This window comes from Neoarius graeffei, chromosome 13 (genome assembly GCF_027579695.1).
Source record: "Neoarius graeffei isolate fNeoGra1 chromosome 13, fNeoGra1.pri, whole genome shotgun sequence".
Classification (NCBI taxonomy): domain Eukaryota; kingdom Metazoa; phylum Chordata; class Actinopteri; order Siluriformes; family Ariidae; genus Neoarius; species Neoarius graeffei.
In genome coordinates this window covers 49,721,612-49,741,478 of record NC_083581.1, presented here as the reverse complement: position 1 = coordinate 49,741,478, position 19,867 = coordinate 49,721,612, and the positions used below count along the sequence as shown (strand labels likewise).

The following is a 19,867-nucleotide window of genomic DNA, read 5'->3' as shown; positions in this document are numbered from 1 at the left end:
ATCTTTAAAATATATGAGTGGTAAAGCTTCAGAAAGGCTATTAGTGCAAACTGACATAATTGATCATGAAATGTTCTTTCTTCCCCCAGCACTTTTCAAAGCAAAGTTACAACCATGAAGTCTTTTATGTATTTTTAAGTTTGTTTCTTAGACAAGGATTTTAAGATCGTTACCTTGTTGACAGTTTCATCGTGAATCTTCCGCCTTCCTCAGAACTGTCACCAGATGTCAGGTGGTGACGTGCCTTATCAGCTGATGTTACGTCACGGAGGCGTGAACGTCCCGCCCAATTTGACAGGTAGTTCACGCCTCCTGCTGTCAGGTCACTCCCCCAAGACGGCGCTCCAGGTGTGCGACAGCGCATATGCTCCCTCATCCCGGTTTATCGTCCTTTGTGCCCGCTTGCGTATCTCCACTGCCTCTAAAATCCAACGCTGGTATCTATTTTCTTCAGCGCGAATGACTCTGGCCTCTTCCCAGTTCATTATATGATTTTGTCGTTTGCAGTGGTCTGAAATGGCTGATTTTAGGTTTTCTTGGTGTGCTTTTTCTTTTTCGGATCTTGTGTGTCTTTTTGTTGTTTCTTTCTCACATTCTATTTGGTGTTCTTTCCTTCGTGTATGGAAGCATCTCCCCATTTCACCAATATAGACTTTGTTACATGAACGGCAAGGGATTTCATAGATGACATTGCATTTGTTGTCCGGTTGTATTTTGTCTTTGGGGTGAACTAGCAACTGTTGGAGGTTCTTGTATGGTTTGACCGGGGTGTTGATATGGTATTTCCTCATGGATCGTTGGATGCGTTCTGTGACTCCTTTTATGTATGGTAATGTGACAAAGCCCCGGTTTGTTTTTTCGGTGTTTTGTCTTGTTTGTTTGTTTTTTTCCTTTGTTTGTGTCTGTAATTTCCCTTTTCGGATTGCCCACAGTGGATATTGGCAGTTTTTTAATGCCTGTTGGATGTGTTGGTCCTCCTCCTGTCTGTCTTTCTCCTCCGTGATGTTCTGTGTTCGGTCGTATAGTGTTCTGATTACTGACATTTTGTGTGCGATGGGATGTTCAGATGTCCAGAGAAGATATTGGTCGGTGTGTGTAGGTTTTCTGTATGTTGTAATTCTAATGTTCCCTTCTTCTGTGTGGTGTATTTTAGGTCCAAAAAAGCTATTGTCTTGTCCGTTTCCTCTTCGTGTGTGAATTTGATGTTGCCTGTCTTGTCTATGGAGTTTAGGTGATCCGTGAGTTGTTGTGTGTGGCCTATTTTTGTTATTTCGAGGATGTCATCAACGTATCGTTTCCAGACAGGAGGAGGACCAACACATCCAACAGGCATTAAAAAACTGCCAATATCCACTGTGGGCAATCCGAAAAGGGAAACTACAGACACAAACAAAGGAAAAAAACAAACAGACAAGAAAAAACACCGAAAAAACAAACCGGGGCTTTGTCACACTACCATACATAAAAGGAGTCACAGAACGCATCCAACGATCCATGAGGAAATACCACATCAACACCCCGGTCAAACCATACAAGAACCTCCGACAGTTGCTAGTTCACCCCAAAGACAAAATACAACCGGACAACAAATGCAATGTCATCTATGAAATCCCTTGCCATTCATGTAACAAAGTCTATATTGGTGAAACGGGCAGATGCTTCCATACACGAAGGAAAGAACACCAAATAGAATGTGAAAAAGAAACAACAAAAAGACACACAAGATCCGAAAAAGAAAAAGCACACCAAGAAAACCTAAAATCAGCCATTTCAGACCACTGCAAACGACAATCATATAATGAATTGGGAAGAGGCCAGAATCATTCGCGCTGAAGAAAATAGATACCAGCGTTGGATTTTAGAGGCAGTGGAGATACGCAAGCGGGCACAAAGGATGATAAACCGGGATGAGGGAGCGTATGCGCTGTCGCACACCTGGAACGCCATCCTGGGGGAGCGACCTGACAGCAGGAGGCGTGAACTACCTGTCAAATCGGGCGGGACATTCACGCCTCCGTAACGTAACATCAGCTGATAAGGCACGTCACCACCTGACATCTGGTGACAGTTCTGAGGAAGGCGGAAGATTCACGCTGAAACTGTCAACAAGGTGACGATCTTAAAATCCTTGTCTAAGAAACGAACTTAAAAATACTTAAACAGTTAGACATAATGAACTTCCACTACACATTAAGTCTTTTATCTATTATTCCTAAAGTAAAACAGGACTGTCATTTGGTTTTGGTTCCGTGGCTACTCTTTTTTTTTTTTTTTTCTTCTTTCTCGCTCCTGTAAATTGTGGTTTTTATGTACTGGAAAGCCATGGTCTAAAGGTTAGAGAAGCAGCTTTAGGACCAAAAGGTCACTGGTTCGATTCCCTGGACCTGCAGGAATGGATGAAGTGCCCTTGAGCAACCCTGAACTGCTCCCTGGGCTGCCCATTGCTGTGGGTATGTCAGGGTCCTGTTGTACGTCGCTCTGGATAATGGAGTCTGCTAAATGCCTGTAATGGAATGACACTGTGTGTGGTTTGTATGTGACGCTTCAGTGTTCATGTTCCAACTTAACGCGATGTTGGAGCTTGGAATAACATCTGTTTTGAGCTCCACACACTTGAGCTAAGCTCAAAATTGCAAATTGTGGAGCAGATGAGCTATGGTACTATATTTATTGTTGACAATATGAACAGCCATGCTGATAGAACATCATATGCTCAATTCAGGGTTTAGACTCAGGGAACATGTTTCCAAGTTTGGTTCCAAACCTGGTTCCAAAAACAAAGTTTCTGATGTGCATGTGACTCGAATCCAAAGGCATAAATTAATGGAAAAAGATACGCATCCACTTTAACCAGTCTGTAAATCCACACCATCACTGGGGGAAAATCAAGGAATTATACCGTAGATACTTTGGAAACTTAGTTGCTATGGTTACACCAACACTGTGGCTTACTGTTTGTAAGTAAATGAAGGTAAACCAAGGACTGCAATCTCACAGGCTGATCAAACAGGCTATGCTAGAGACAGGTTGTAGCTTCACTTTATAAATCACACATACCATAATTATAATGACTATCTTTCTAAGGGTAAGTTCATAATACAGTCATATGATCATGTAGCCATGTGTGATGCAAACATTCAGGTTCACAGCAAAGTAAAGCTCCTAGAAACTTGCTTGTGCCATACTCATTTACAGGCATGCAGATGCAAGAGTTTAATCACAGAGGAGACATTTTAGTACCTTTTCCACCCTGAGATACGCTGTATATACGGCTAAACTGATTTTCTTAGAAAGCATTTGAAGCAGTTTCTGGCACAATACAAAAGGTCTTTTTTTTTTTAAACCAACAACAAATAAGGGAATATCAAAATGTGGTGGGGACACATCCCCAGTGTCTCCAGCATAAGTTACGCCTACACAAGTTTCTTTTTTTGTAAAATCGGAGACAAATGCGTACCATGACCCAGACGTATGAACACTATTTGTCTCTCTCACACAACCACGCAAATACATACCCCAAAGGAAGAACACAGACAATTCCTGATTCTATCTTTGTCTTCAGGAAACACAATTTGAGAAAAACAGCACACAGAACAAGAGAGTGGGAGACAAGATTTTCCAGTGCCTTGATGTATGAGCCAGTTTGTCTCATTGGGCAACAGTGCTTATGGTTACAGGATCTTTACTGTTCACTGAATTGTTTACAGACGCACCTTAAAACTAGTTGACTCATCTAATGGGAAAATTCGGGACAATTATCCCAGAAAAAAACACTGACGTAAATAAAAAGAATTTATTCCTGAGTCATCACATGAGACACTCCAGACAAACTGCAGCCAGCAAGGGACCAGGAGAGGGTGTGGTCTTTAGAGCCAAATAGATTTGACTTGAGAAATTAATGCTCGGTCACACATGCCCACATGCCTATAGGCAATCCATTGTTGTAGTCGAGTCACTAAACCTCGAGTCCAAGTCCAGTCTCAAGTCCCCAGTGTTCAAGTCATTTAAGAAAATTTCAAGTCAAGTCCACAATTGATCAGAGTCGAGTCCGAGAACAAGACTCCAACCGCACCATTTGACAGTGGCTGTTGCTGCCTTTACGTGAAACAGTCTCTGATACTGTGTTGGACTAACATTACCGCTTGACTGCCCCATTTTAGTTAATAGGCTACAGATAAAAAGCTTGTTCATCACTCAGCAAGCCCCACTCACGATCAACAGGGCAAATAACATGAGAGAGGGTTAACACTAGCTAGTTCATCGGTCAGCCAGCAAGCCCCGCTATCAACAGGGCAATGAACATAGCATGTCACTTCCTTCTCTGGATGGAGTCTTGACAAATGACGATTGAAGTTCGAGGTTGTCCCCGTCGTCTCCTCGATAGTTCTTCTGCATGTGGAACACACAGCAGTGCATATTTTCCCACTGCACGAGAAGTCTGTATAAGCAAAGTGGACAATCCTAGGGGCTTCTTTCCAGGCATGTTAGCACCGTTAACATTAGTTTGTTCCTGAACATGACGTATGAACAGGTGAATGTGCATTTTCTTGCACGAAATTAGTATAAAAATTAATATAGATATAAATATCTTATGCCAATTATGGCATGTTACAAAAAATTACAGAAAAATCCGAGTTCTTGTCTCCAGTTTACGAGTCCAAATGCAGTTAATGCATGAGTCCGAGTCTAAGTTCGAGTCATCAGTGCTCGAGTCCAAGTCAAGTCACGAGTCCTTAAAATTAGGGCACGAGTCGGACTCGAGTACTACAACCCCGATTCCAAAAAAGTTGGGACAAAGTACAAATTGTAAATAAAAACGCAATGCAATGATGTGGAAGTTTCAAAATTCCATATTTTATTCAGAATAGAACATAGATGACATATCAAATGTTTAAACTGAGAAAATGTATCATTTAAAGAGAAAAATTAGGTGATTTTAAATTTCATGACAACAACACATCTCAAAAAAGTTGGGACAAGGCCATGTTTACCACTGTGAGACATCCCCTTTTCTCTTTACAACAGTCTGTAAACGTCTGGGGACTGAGGAGACAAGTTGCTCAAGTTTAGGGATAGGAATGTTAACCCATTCTTGTCTAATGTAGGATTCTAGTTGCTCAACTGTCTTAGGTCTTTTTTGTCGTATCTTCCGTTTTATGATGCACCAAATGTTTTCTATGGGTGAAAGAGCTGGACTGCAGGCTGGCCAGTTCAGTACCCGGACCCTTCTTCTACGCAGCCATGATGCTGTAATTGATGCAGTATGTGGTTTAGCATTGTCATGTTGGAAAATGCAAGGTCTTCCCTGAAAGAGACGTCGTCTGGATGGGAGCATATGTTGCTCTAGAACCTGGATATACCTTTCAGCATTGATGGTGTCTTTTCAGATGTGTAAGCTGCCCATGCCACACACACTAATGCAACCCCATACCATCAGAGATGCAGGCTTCTGAACTGAGCGCTGATAACAACTTGGGTCGTCCTTCTCCTCTTTAGTCTGAATGACACGGCGTCCCTGATTTCCATAAAGAACTTCAAATTTTGATTCATCTGACCACAGAACAGTTTTCCACTTTGCCACAGTCCATTTTAAATGAGCCTTGGCCCAGAGAAGACATCTGCGCTTCTGGATCATGTTTAGATATGGCTTCTTCTTTGAACTATAGAGTTTTAGCTGGCAACGGCGGATGGCACGGTGAATTGTGTTCACAGATAATCACACACACACACACACACATCACATTATCTGTAGCCGCTTTATCCTTCTACAGGGTCGCAGGCAAGCTGGAGCCTATCCCAGCTGACTACGGGGCGAAAGGCGGGGTACACCCTGGACAAGTCGCCAGGTCATCACAGGGCTGACACATAGACACAGACAACCATTCACACTCACATTCACACCTACGGTCAATTTAGAGTCACCAGTTAACCTAACCTGCATGTCTTTGGACTGTGGGGGAAACCGGAGCACCCGGAGGAAACCCACGCGGACACGGGGAGAACATGCAAACTCCGCACAGAAAGGCCCTCGCCGGCCCCGGGGCTCGAACCCAGGACCTTCTTGCTGTGAGGCGACAGCGCTAACCACTACACCACCGTGCCGCCCTGTTCACAGATAATGTTCTCTGGAAATATTCCTGAGCCCATTTTGTTATTTCCAATACAGAAGCATGCCTGTATGTGATGCAGAGCCGTCTAAGGGCCCGAAGATCACAGGCACCCAGTATGGTTTTCCGGCCTTGACCCTTATGCAGAGATTCTTCCAGATTCTCTGAATCTTTTGATGATATTATGCACTGTACATGATGATATGTTCAAACTCTGCAATTTTACACTGTCGAACTCCTTTCTGATATTGCTCCACTGTTTGTCGGTGCAGAATTAGGGGGATTAGTGATCCTCTTCCCATCTTTACTTCTGAGAGCCGCTGCCACTCTAAGATGCTCTTTTTATACCCAGTCATGTTAATGACCTATTGCCAATTGACCTAATGAGTTGCAATTTGGTCCTCCAGCTGTTCCTTTTTTGTACCTTTAATTTTTCCAGCCTCTTATTGCCCCTGTCCCAACTTTTTTGAGATGTGTTGCTGTCATGAAATTTCAAATGAGCCAATATTTGGCATGAAATTTCAAAATGTCTCACTTTCGACATTTGATATGTTGTCTATGTTCTATTGTGAATACAATATCAGTTTTTGAGATTTGTAAATTATTGCATTCCGTTTTTATTTACAATTTGTACTTTGTCCCAACTTTTTTGGAATCGGGGTTGTAAAAGCCTGGTGTTGAGGAAACGGATGGCAATACTACATTAATCAAACTACAATTACACAAATGATATGGCTTGTGAGAATACCAGTAAATAATTATTTTGAAGCAAGAACATTAGTTAATTTACATGTTATTGGGCTGTTTTTCAAAAACATACTAAAACATATGACCACCCATTATTTGACTTCATAACCATGTTCCAGATGTTGTCAAAGAACTGCTTGGCAAGTCATTTTCTAGAATACGCCATGCTCTCCTAGGAAATTATGTTAAATAAAAACAGAAGAACTTAAAAACGTCACACTTCTAGTGTGCAAATATTCAAGAGACACTGTGATAATGATAAAAGTTATTATGCTAGCATTAGACAACCTACCAGATCATCTCTTGAGACACTGTAGTATCAACATCCTCTTTTACCTTTTCCTGTGAGTACAGACATTTAAAATATATGGAAATGTGTCTTTTCTGATAACAGCTAGAGTTTCATGTATATTTCCAAAAAAAGAGACAGAAAAGGCTATGTAGGTTATACTGTATGCAGGATGTCAATCAAGGGACATATTTAGGGGCCGGCTCAACTGAGCTGACCGAGCTGTAACATGCGCTGTACATCATCAGCTGATTTGATATGTTTATTGATGCTTCAATGCTGAATTATTGTCACTTGCACAGTAAAGCACAGCATTTTTTAACACAGTTACTGGGAGACCAAATGGTCTCCCAGTGGCCAGATTTGGTCTCCTAGTCAATGCCAAACCAGCTTCACTGGGAGACCAAATTTTAAACCAAGTTATGTCTTATCATTTGGTTCAATTAGTTGCAATTAATTAACCAAGTACCATGTAAGTATACATTTAACAAGGAAAGCGAAGATCTATGTTATAAGATATACACACAAGATCATGTTGGTTAAGAAAAACAAAACTAAAATTTGGTTACTGAGATGGCTGAAGTTAGAATCCGATGTCATTACTGTGTAACTTTTGAGTGTCTTTGACATAACATTTGTGCTTGGTAATTGCTCTTGATAGCTGTGTAGTCACTGTAGTGTGTTTGTCTGTATGCTGATTGGTGAACCATTTTGCATCACAGAATATGCCGCAGCGGTGCAGCTGCATGGACTCTGGGCAGGGCCGCGTTAACCCTTGCCAAGGCCCTGGGCAGACACCCCCCCCGAGGCCCCACCCCCGCCTGTTGTCAACTGCGCTCAGCAAATTCACCCCCTCAGACGTGCCTGTCTAACTAGACACAGAAACTTAAATAATGACAGTGGCACAATTAGAAATACTATTGAACGATAAAACTTTATATCCATCAACACCTATTTAATCGAGAAAAAGCAAGGGTGAAATAGGCAATTGCATGGTGAAAAAATCCATCAGACATCACGGTTAACAAGTCTGGTTAACTAAAGTTTAGCTTCAAGAAGCCTTTGAATGAGTGAGCCAATGAACAACATGTCAAGAACATAACCTAGGCCTACAACAGTTTCTTTAGTATTCAGAACAAGAACATTCATTTGGTATATAACCGTTCGTTTTCATTTTGGAATCCAGGCGACTTTTAACTTGTGAAAACAAAGAGCGATAACAAAGAAAGAAAAATATCTTGCTTCTCAGAAATAAATCTCAAAATGTTAGGCTATGTGAAACATTTCATCCTTTCACACACGTAATGTCCCAAACAGCAGTGGCACACAGCTTTGCGCATTCAGTTTGACAGCCATGGCTCAACTTACAAGGGCACTTTCCTACTTTTCTGGAAAGCGAAGTCATTAATTAAATCATTGAACTCAAGCTGGCGTAGCGTGTGAAGACATGGTGGACAGTGATCATATTGACAATGACGGGTGATCTATGCGACGGGACAAGGTGGTCTTCCTTACGGGTGGCGAAATGCATCAAAAATGTTATCAATATGATCAAAACTTCTGAAAATATCGTTTCATATTTTCCGATCTCGCTACCTCCGAGGCCCCCTAGTGGCCGAGGCCCTGGGCAGCTGCCCATGAAGCCCATTAGGATAACGCGTCCTTAACTCTGGGGCCTGTGATTGTATTGCCCAGACCAGTTGGTTTCCTAGTGGATAATCCTTAAAAAATGCTCTGCAGTAAAGCATTGTGATTCTCAGCAAAAGCGGATGTAGAAAGCGACTCCCTTTTAATAGAAATAGATTGTGCATCTTCTGCGAAAGATCTTTCTTTTCTTAGTATGAACCTTAATCTAAAGCATACTGCCATCCCTGCTCACATTACATTATAAATCATTTGTGCTAAATGAATCTAAGGCATGCCTCAGATCTGTTTTACATTCCAGTAGTCCAGTAGGGAGAACGGATGAACAGTCAAATCACATCAGGGAACAGTAGATTGCCTTAAGCTCATCAGGACAACAGGGAACAGCTGACTCTCATCCAAATGGATCTTTGGTATTAGCGAGGGAAGCCTGAAGTCACAGTGCAGCCGAGGGCTGCACAGCTTCAGCGCACTGGCAACAGCAATCATGACTAAAGTATATTAAACAAAGACCTCTTCAGTTCAAACATGTGGAAATTATAATGACTTAGCACCAGACTTAATGTTAGCAGCCTGTAAGCCAATTGGCACTGCTGTTAATAGATTTTGTTGAGCGAAGCCAGCATTCAAGTGTCCTTAGTTTTTTTTTTAAATGCACGTTGTCCCCGGAAAGGCAGCAGAGACTGATCTTGTCCCTGTTGAGATACGCCAAGCTCTTTTGTGTCTAAGCCAGGTGGAGTGAAATGGTTTTCAAAAGCATCCCTTTGTTCAGCCTCAATACCAAGGTGTTGAAAGCTGCAGTGGTAGCACGGGTGCCACAGAGCAGATAATGGACTACAGAGGTACGGTCTCAGTTCCTGATAGTTCCCCTGTGGGACAGTGACATTGTTTCCCTTCCAGCGCTGAGATGATCCCTATCACTACAGAATGGCAGAAAAAATTGGGACTCTCTTTTACATTGCTATACAAGGCTGGCTGAAGTTAACCTGGCAAACTTGTACAAGTAGGATCACAGAGGTCAAGGATGACGTCATGCACGTCTACAGAAAGCTGAAACTTCCACGAAGTCTCAACAACTAGCTAAAGCATTATAATCCTTTACAAAAAGGATCCTTATCGTGAACATTTCAGCATGAAGTAACGAGCATCTCAAGGTGAACACTGGCCAAAAAATAGGGTTCCTCAAGAATTCGGAGGAGAGCTAATGATTTTATATTTTAGGATATTTAGGACATTTCATGGACAAACCTAAGAACCTTGGATCTAGTGCCAGAATGAGCCTTGCTTCTAAGGCCCTGTCCACACGGCAACGGATTCAGGTGAACCTGATAAAATTGTTTATCGTTTCGGCCTGGCGTCCACACGGCACGGGCGTTTTGGGTGCCCCACAACGATATTTTTTGAGAACGGGTTCCAGAGTGGAAAAATCTGGCAACGGCGCCATTGCGAAGTCGTCTGGATGAGTAGAACGGATTTGTTTACGATGACGTCACAACCACATGACTAGAACAAGCAGCACTCTCGCTGTTTTGTATGAACCTGAACCATTTCTTGAATTTCTTTTTTTATTGGATAAGACTGCTTTTCAAAATTTTCACATACAATATAAAAAGTTATCTAAATTATATAAAAATGCTTTTCAAAATGTTCACACACAATAAGAAAATTAAGTTATATAAAACTATGCACACTAATAAAACTCATTTGTACATACAGAAGGCACGATTTCCTCGCGTAGTCGCAGCCATCTTCTTCTTCTTGTGTGTTTGTTCCTGACAGTGCTTCACACCGGGTAGAAAAAGGGGTTTATGCGCATGCGTCCTACTTCTTCTATTGTTCTGGTGTCTCCGATGGGACCATCTTACAGCGCACGTAGAGGTGTAGCATGTGTACTGCATCGTTTTCAGCAAGCGTTGCGTTGCCATATGTACCTGATATTTTACTGATCCGTTGCCCATGTGGACGCGATATTTTTTTAAAATAAAATCTCGTTGCCGTTGTCGTGTGGATGTAGCCTAAGAATGATTGATAGTGTCTCTAGGCCATTAGACAGAGGAACAGATTAACACGCCAAGACTGACGTGCCATCCTGTGGAAGAGGGGTTTGATCCGAGATTATGAGCGTTCTTTAGCAAACCATTGTGTTGCTCCATTCCTAATGCCAAAACTGCTTGCTTTTGCTTTTATTGAAACATCCACAGAATGAATGCATCAACAGATTTCTAACTGTAATAAATATTTAGGCAGTGCCTAAAAGCGGAGCTCCTGATGAGCGTATGAGCAAAATATTTACAAAGGCACAAAAACTACCTGAATAGAATAATATTATCGCATATGAGCCATTGAATTGTGTCGTGTTGTGTATTTCACGTCAATAAATTGCTGCATTGTCTTGTGACAGTGATACCAATAACGAGCTGCGCATCACAGTTACGAATACATATTAATTCCTTTCTTTGACACTGCATGCCAGGTGCCAGAAACACCACCACGACATTTATTATGGTGTGACTCTGCTGGGTGCCTGGTGGACAGCAGTGAACCAGCGCTTTCACTTTACATCATTACTATATAGTTACGATCAAATATAATGGGACATAAGAACTAATCAATATCGATTTGCATAGATTTAGATTATCTAAAACGAAGGAAAGATGCTCATCGTTGCTATTGCACTATACAGTAGTTATGTTAATGCAAGTGTGCAGAGTAAGAAATCATTCAGGTAAAAAAAAAAAGCATACAATGCAAAGATACATTGCTTGCAAAGAAAAAAAAAAAACCCAGGAGGATAAAAACCTTCAGGGGAAAAAAAAACAAACATCGACTGAATGCAATGCATGAGCTCAGAGGGTTCGAGCTGCAATCTTGATATTTCAAACTCAATATGTGAAACAGTTGTCTGGTTACAACTGTCAATAGTCCAACAAGCTAGTGGACTAATAAAACTGCTTGAACTAGTTTTATATGAAACCGTCATGAATATTTTCCATAAAATGTTAGTAAATAATCCTACATTATTTTTTAAAAAGCAAATTAAAAATAAGTGCTGGATAAAAACCCATCTATCTGATCTAAATAAAGATATAAATGTCGTTATCTGGAGGTCAAGTATATATGAGATATGTTGCCTTGCACTTACGGTCGGGATCCCTGTGGTGATACACGTACGTCGTCCGTTCAGACGTTGTACGGTCGCAAAAGCCATCAAAAATCAGGTCAATCCATTACCATATTCTCTTAAGTATGCAGCTTTGCGCCGCGCACTTCATGTGCAGGGAGCGCCGCTATAATCCTTATTAAGAACAGATTAGTCTACATTAACAGTTTCCAAAGCTTGATTTAGCTCTTGCGTACTCTTGGCAAAACATAGGATGCTGCTGACTTCTGCAGGCCTGACACTGTGTGCCAGCTCAGCCTATGGGTACAGCAGGCATTCAGTGCCCTGTCAATGAGCTATTCAGGACTGCAGCATGTGGCTGGGGTGCGGCTGCCCCAACACACAGAGGCCTTCAGAGAGAGAGAGAGAGAGAGAGACTGATAGAAGAACTGAGATGAGAGTTAGCTCATCTGAGTATTAACGTACCCGTGTTTTTATACTCATGACATTATTGGTATGGTGGATGATGAGACCAGACAGGATCTTTTAAAAAATTAAACATAAATGCAGCATGTCCTTACCTTACTTTCACATTTCTTGTGAGTGGCTGTTTTACAGACTGCAGATGACAAAGAACAAGACAATATAGATTTAGAGTCCAAGCCAGAAATAAATTTTCTCTTTTGCTCCTTGAAAGAGGTTTCTCTAAGCCATGCTTTAAGCAACACTGTTCAACAGGAAGCAGGAGTTTAATCACTGAAAAGTAATTAAGAACTAAAAGGTGAAGGAATCAGGAGAAAAGACTTACCTCGGCAGAAGGATGCCAGACTTTCTATGTTTTGCTTGCACACCCCACACTGGCGCTTCTTCTTAAAGGTTTTTTCCTTAAACTCATGGGGCTCGCCCTTCCCTGCCTAAAGAAAACACATCCATTAAAGTCCCAGACAGTTAATGTTCATGAAGAACTGAAAAACAACAACAACAACAACTAAATCCACATATAACCACCTCGGTATTTTATCAGTTTTTTCTGATCGTATTCATCCTTCTCTCACATTTTGTTCTGTACCTCTGATCTTGAACCAGGTCCTATTCCTGCCTTTGTGTCGAGTGTCTCACCTTTCCAAGTCCGGCAGGAGGACAAAACCTTTGCATAAATACTTAATCTCACAGTGACACACCTTGTTTTAAGAGACGCTACCCTATTGGAGAACAAAGAATAACTGAACTATTTCAGTGATCCCTATTGCTTTGTCTATTGATCAGAGACACTGATAATCCTCAATGCACACTTGGTTTCATACGGAGATAAAATGAAGACAGATGAAGTGTTTGGGCTATATGTGCATGAACATTTTGCATTGTGCTCTAGAGCGTGTGTGACGTCTGAGCTGAGGAGAATAAATCAGCTTTGTCTAGAGCTGTGTGTTTTTCCGTTTGGCAGTGGAGGTAGAAGGAGCTCATTTCCACTCTCGGCCTCCAGAGCTGGGCACTGTTTGGACAGCTGTCAGGAGACGCACTGCGTGCCCACTGGATGCCATACGGCTCTGTATTGTAGATCTGCAAAGCTTGGCAGCTTTCTCTGAATGACACACCCACGCAGTAGTGCCTTAATACTTAGGGGTGGATTTTTAGGTCTTCTCGTCTTTGCAAGGACAATACAATACGATACAAAAAAAAATTTAATTTGAGGAGAAAATGACTTAATACTAGTGAAATTATCTTGCTGCATGGACAGATATTTTTACTTAATAATAATAATGCATTTTATTTAAAAGCGCCTTTCAAAACACTCAAGGACACTACACAAACAGTAAAAACAAGAATAAAAACAACAGTAAAAACAATAAAAGCACAGAGAAAGTAAACAGAGAATATAAAGATGGTAAAAGTCACAGTGAATATGCTAACTGAAACAAGTGAGTTTTCAGTCTGGATTTGAATAGAGGTAGAGAGTCGATATTACGTATGTCGTGGGGGAGTGAATTCCAGAGCTGAGGAGCAGAGTGACTGAAAGCTCTACTCCCCATAGTACTGAGACGGGCAGAGGGGACAGTGAGGAGGATGGAGGAGGAGGATCGGAGGGAGCGAGAGGGGGTAGCAATGTGGAGAATATTGGACAAATATGGAGGGGCAAGATTATGGATGGCCTTGAATGTGTGGAGGAGAATTTTGAAGTTGATCCTGTATTTGATAGGGAGCCAGTGGAGAGTCTGTAGTGTTGGGGTGATGTAATGAAAAGAGGGCGTATTGGTGATGATACGGGCAGCTGAATTCTGGACCAGTTGGAGCTTATGAAGGGATTCTTGAGGGAGACCAAAGAGGAGAGAATTACAGTAGCCAATGCGGGAAGTGACAAGACTGTGTACAAGGATGGAGGTGGTGTGGGAGGTGAGGGAGGGGCGAAGACGATTTATGTTGCGTAAGTGAAAATAAGCAGACCGTGTAATGTTATTGATATGAGAGAGAAAGGATAGAGAGCTGTCTAGGATGACACCCAGGCTCTTGACCTGAGGGGAGGAGGAAACTATGGAACCGTCAATTGAAAAGGAGATACTGTCAACTTTGGAGAGGGTGGATTTGGTGCCTACAAGGAGGACTTCAGTTTTGTCACTGTTCAGTTTCAGGAAGTTAGAGGTGAACCAGGATTTGATTTCAGCTAAGCAAGTAGTAAGGGAGGTGGGAGGGAGGGTGGAAGAGGGTTTTCCAGACAGGTAGAGCTGGGTGTCATCTGATAAGACATCTTAGAATAAGTTGGTTGCAATCTAGAACTAGGTTTAATAATCTTCTTCTAATAGGAAATTCTAGATAGTTTCAACTGTTTTCACTTGCTAAGACATCATTTTTTGCAGTGTACAATACAATACAATACAATACAATACAATATACACAACGGTATTTAAGTGCAAGCAAACCATCAGTGCCATTTAAAAAAAAAAAAAAAACTATTATTTTAATAATGAAAAATTATTTTAAATCAACAAAAATCAAATGTTTTGGGAATAATAATGATGTTTACCAGGATTATAATGCAACTAAAGAAAATAAAATTTGCCCAGTCACGTTTTTGTTTGTTTGTTTAGTGAATATGAGTGTGATGTCATGCTGTCCTGATTCTCAACGTAGACATGGATACAAGTAACACAGGTACTGAAACTCACACAAAACAAGATCATGCTTAAAATACAGCGTTTAAGAACATGACATTTGGAAAAGCGCAGTTTCAATGCATTTAAGACGTATGACTGAGGGGAAAAAAACCCCACCAATAATATTTTAAACCAGAATAAGTTGTGTATACATTGTTTTGATTGGTAATAATATAAAAATGTGCTCTTGATTCTTCCTTTGCATCAGGATGCTATAAAAGAAAGTCACAGGCTGGATAAGGGCATTGGACTTCACGTTTTTATATAACAAGTAAAGAATGTGGAAAAGCGGCTCTAATCCGCACAGTTACTGAATAAACAGTGATAGGCCATGTGCTCCGCTATAAATCTCCCATCTTTCTCAACTTACAATATCTTAGCAGCTGGAAGAGTGATGTTAAAATATGCATAGAGTGGAAAAGAAAAGAAAAAAAAAAAAGACTGTTTATGGGCAGAAAACGAATGTTTACAGGAGGATAAGATCAGCTCTGCCAGATTACACACTGATGAGCTTTGGCTCTCCAGCTGCTGTAATAAACCAGCCTGCTTACGATCCTCAGGCATGTTCAGCTTCTCCGTTTCCCTTTATTTTAAAAGAAAATATATTTTCTCCTGTTTTCGGACAGGCTATGAATTTGCTTCGACTGATTTATTTTTTTTTTTTAATAATCAAAATTATAAAAAACTATCAACTAACGAACTCATAAGAATGGCAAAAATAAAAATCTGGCAAAGCTGTGAGAGCGATTGAAATGATTAGCTTGAACTTTTGCAGCTGCACTGCAAAAAGACATCAAGTAAAAAAAAAATCTTGAACATAGTCAGATTTATCTATTATTTCCTATTATAATATTACAATAGACCAAAATAAGATTATTAAACTTACTTCTAGACTTTATTTACTTACTTACTAATTTCAAGGTTACTCTTCTGGCAGATTTGCTAATTTTATAGAAAGAAGCAAAAAAAAAAAAAAAAATAGTACAAAACAAACAAAAGTCTAGAAATAGGTTTAGTAAACTTATATAAGGATACAGTATAACAGGAAATACTCAAATCTGTCTCTCTCTCTCTCTCTCTCTCTCTCTCTCTCTATATATATATATATATATATATATATGATATTTTCAGTTGCTAAGATGTCAAATAGTACTGACATATGGCATTCCCATTTTTTTGCCAACTCCACCCCATACAGTCGCACTGATTTCACTCAGGCGTGGCTGATTATATAGAAAAAGCTTCTTACCTTTTAAAACCGAAAGCTCACGAGCCTCCCACAAGCCCCAATGGAAAAAATGATTAACGGGCTAACACATCACTCCAAACCAGCACGAACTATCTGTACAGATCGACCACACCCCCTTCTACCACTAGCACTTCACTTCTAGTCTTTTCTAGCCAACTCGCTGAGGTGTGATTCTCTCTGGACGGCTCTACTGCCCAGCCAGCGGTGTGTTGACAGCGCCTGTCCTGGGCACGGACTTCTCGCTGGAGCTGGAGCACAGACAACGAGAGCCTGTTCGCATAATTTTAGCCACCCAGAACATGAGCCAAAAGCTCTTTAGTCAAAAGATGGCCTTTAAGAGTGAGGACCCTCCCCTTCAAGCCCAAATGAAAGAACAGAGGAGGAATTGAAGAGTGCAAAGGACAATTTGGACACATGCACACGAACACACACCATAAGCAGATACGGCGGTTACACAGGCCAAAGAGAAAAGCATGCCCAACTTTATTCCTCCATACCCTCATTACATTTTCCTTTTCTTTAGCATTGGTTAAGATCTGCCATTTGGTCACCTTGCTCAGTGATGCAATACAAACTGTAACTGTAACGTGATGGACAAGCTCTCTCGACTATCCACCAAAACTCGGAGTGTCAAGGTTTAAACGACATGCGAAGAAAATTCCTCCCTTGTGCTGCTAAATTCATTACATGACAGTAACAAATCCCTCTGAGACTTTGATACTACTACTATTCTCATGGAACTGAGCATAATTAAATAGATTATAATCTAGAACCCCACTGTTTATCCTGCAAGAGACTATAAGCAGTGTTTAGTACAGTTTGTACATCTCAAGTGCTTGGTTGTGGGCTTCACCTTTACGATACCCCGTTTCATTATGCCCAGGAGAAGCTCAGCAGGGAATGTGCGCATGTGCATACATGTGTGCACGTCTACGTAACCCCAATTCTAGCCTCACTGAATCAGTGTGTCCCAACAGGGTGGGACAGTCAAAAGAAGGAACTGACTGTATATTTGTGTGTGTGTATGTGTGTTAGAGTGTTGGGTGGACTTGGTCGGTTTGTGTGTGTGCGTGTGTAGGGTGGGACAGGCAGTAGGGGAACAGAGACTGCCTGTTCCAGAGATGAGGTCAGCACAGCACTGTTATGAGTTTCCTGCCCTCTTGTCCCCTCGACCTTCCCAATACATCACACAAGTTTCCATGCCATTGGCTCTTTATAAACTCTCGAGAACCTATAATACAGATTTCAGATTACATATCTGACCATTATAAACCGGATCCCGGGCACAGATTATGGACCGTGCATGTTTAGATTTTGTAATGAAAGTCTACCACTGGGCAGCACGGTGGTGTAGTGGTTAGCATTGTCGCCTCACAGCAAGAAGGTCCGGGTTTGAGCCCCGTGGCCAGCGAGGGCCTTTCTGTGCGGAGTTTGCATGTTCTCCCCGTGTCCGCATAGGTTTCCTCCGGGTGCTCTGGTTTCCCCCACAGTCCAAAGACATGCAGGTTAGGTTAACTGGTGGCTCTAAATTGACCGTAGGTGTGAATGTGAGTGTGAATGGTTGTCTGTGTCTATGTGTCAGCCCTGTGATGACCTGGCGACTTGTCCAGGGTGTACCCCGCCTTTCGCCCGTAGTCAGCTGGGATAGGCTCCAGCTTGCCTGCGACCCTGTAGAACAGGATAAGCGGCTGCAGATAATGGATGGATGGATGGATGTCTACCACTGGAGCAGCACTTTATATCTTGTGCATCGATAATAGCAGTCCTTCAACCCAGCAAACACACGAGTCTACTTTTCGAATCGAAAATCGTTCCCCCCCCAATCTCAAAATCAATTTGAATCTCTGCTACTTTTTCTTTTTTTCCTCTCTACATAACTTCACAGAAGGTCTTTTGGCCCACACAGTCTGTAAGGTGATATATTTTTGAGGTTATTGCATAATTTCATACTAAAACGCACCAGATGCGATTTTATTCATTTTGGCTTCGTTCATTTCTTTCAACATTGATATGAAATAAGGAGTCATTCTTGGCTCAGCTGGATTTGTAAATAAAGCATTATTTAATTAATTCTGAGCAGTTAAATCTGACCTATTTGAGTTTAAAAAAACAAAACAAAAACAGACGATAAGTTTTCTACTTGTGTTACTGTCTATACACTATTAATTTAAATAAAAGCAAAGGACTGCATAAAAGACAAACACACTGGATAAACCTATAATCATTACTCTTCTGCACATTACTCTGATCAACTTAAAGAAGCCTATTATCGTGATCACTGCTGACATCTGATGCACTGACCAGGCCTTTCCGGACATCATGTCCTCGTATCTGGCTGCACCGCCGCTGCACTGTCAACTGTACGACCTGCGTCATGTCAGACTGCACACACTACTCGCACACAGTCTATTAGCAGCAGCTTTTTATCAAGCAAGAACTCAAAGGACACAATGTTATCAGCTTACCAAATATGAAGCTTTCGCTTTCCTGAAGATCATAATGAAAACTGGAGACTCCGAGACTACGGGATACACGTAGCAGGAAATGTAGATCACACAAACCACCAAACACACAACCCAGACAACAGATGCACAAAAATACATGCATGCATGGACAGTTTTGCCAAGCTATTGTTCATAACATCCTATTACTGAATAACTGAAACCACCTGGCTCTTTATCTGTCCTTGTGTGTAACTACCTTTTTTTTTTTTAAATCGATAGTCTAATTACTTCACATTTAAAATAAATCACTCAAATTTCTTTTTCTCTGGCGCTGCTACTGGCTGGATTACATACAGACGGAAAAGAAACTCATTCTGTTATGATGTCGTGGGAATTTTGTTTGCCATTATTTAGGTCCAGTTGTCCACCTAGAGATCAGAGTCACTGCAATACAATACACAGAGATTTTCTGACTGCTCACGTTTAACGTATTTCTATCCTAACATTAGAGTGGTCTCATAGGGGATTATTTTTCCTTTCATTTTCAACCATATACACAGTGTACTGTGTGTAAGTCCAAAGACGAGCAGTTAGGTTAACATGGGACGGCCTTGGACTGAAGTGCCCAAGAGTGGCGGCGCGCGCGTGTGCAGTGGCTTTGCACAAAAACAATCCCGCAAGCAAAAATAGGAAAAAAAAAAAAAAGGAGTGATCTCACCTCTTCAGATGTTGGTTTAAGTCCGACAATACATTCCTCAAAAAGGGCGTAGAAGAACAAAGTAATCCATCAACATGTAGCATTCAATTTATTCCGGACCATTAAAGAATTCTGGAAGATATCAGAATGTTGGCGTACCGGCTTCCATCTACCCCCATTCATTCCTCTTTCCGCGTCTTTCGTTTTACGCTACTGATTAATAATCAAAACTTTATGTGGCTAATGCTACAGAAGAAGGGGTTTATGCGCATGCGTCTATTTCTTCTATTGTTCTGGTGTCTCCGATGGGACCGTCTTACAGCGCACGTAGAGGTGTGGCATGTGTATTGCATCGTTTTCAGCAAGCGTTGCATTGCCATATGAACCTGATATTTTACTGATCCATTGCCCATGTGGACACGATATTTAAAAAAAAAAAAA

The 19,867-nt window shown here is 41.3% G+C and overlaps 1 protein-coding gene across 6 annotated transcripts in view; it reads right to left on the bottom strand.

Moving 5' to 3' along the window:
- tns2a (tensin 2a) overlaps positions 1 to 19,867 on the bottom strand; it is a 76,944-nt gene that overhangs the window by 38,612 nt on the left and 18,465 nt on the right. For all 6 annotated transcript variants that reach the window (XM_060937955.1, XM_060937957.1, XM_060937953.1 and 3 more), the window contains exons 2-3: positions 12,696 to 12,801; positions 12,469 to 12,506 (exon numbers count right to left, since the gene is read on the bottom strand). In XM_060937955.1, coding sequence (XP_060793938.1) covers positions 12,469 to 12,506; positions 12,696 to 12,801 — 144 coding nt within the window. The remainder of the gene's footprint in view (positions 1 to 12,468; positions 12,507 to 12,695; positions 12,802 to 19,867) is intronic.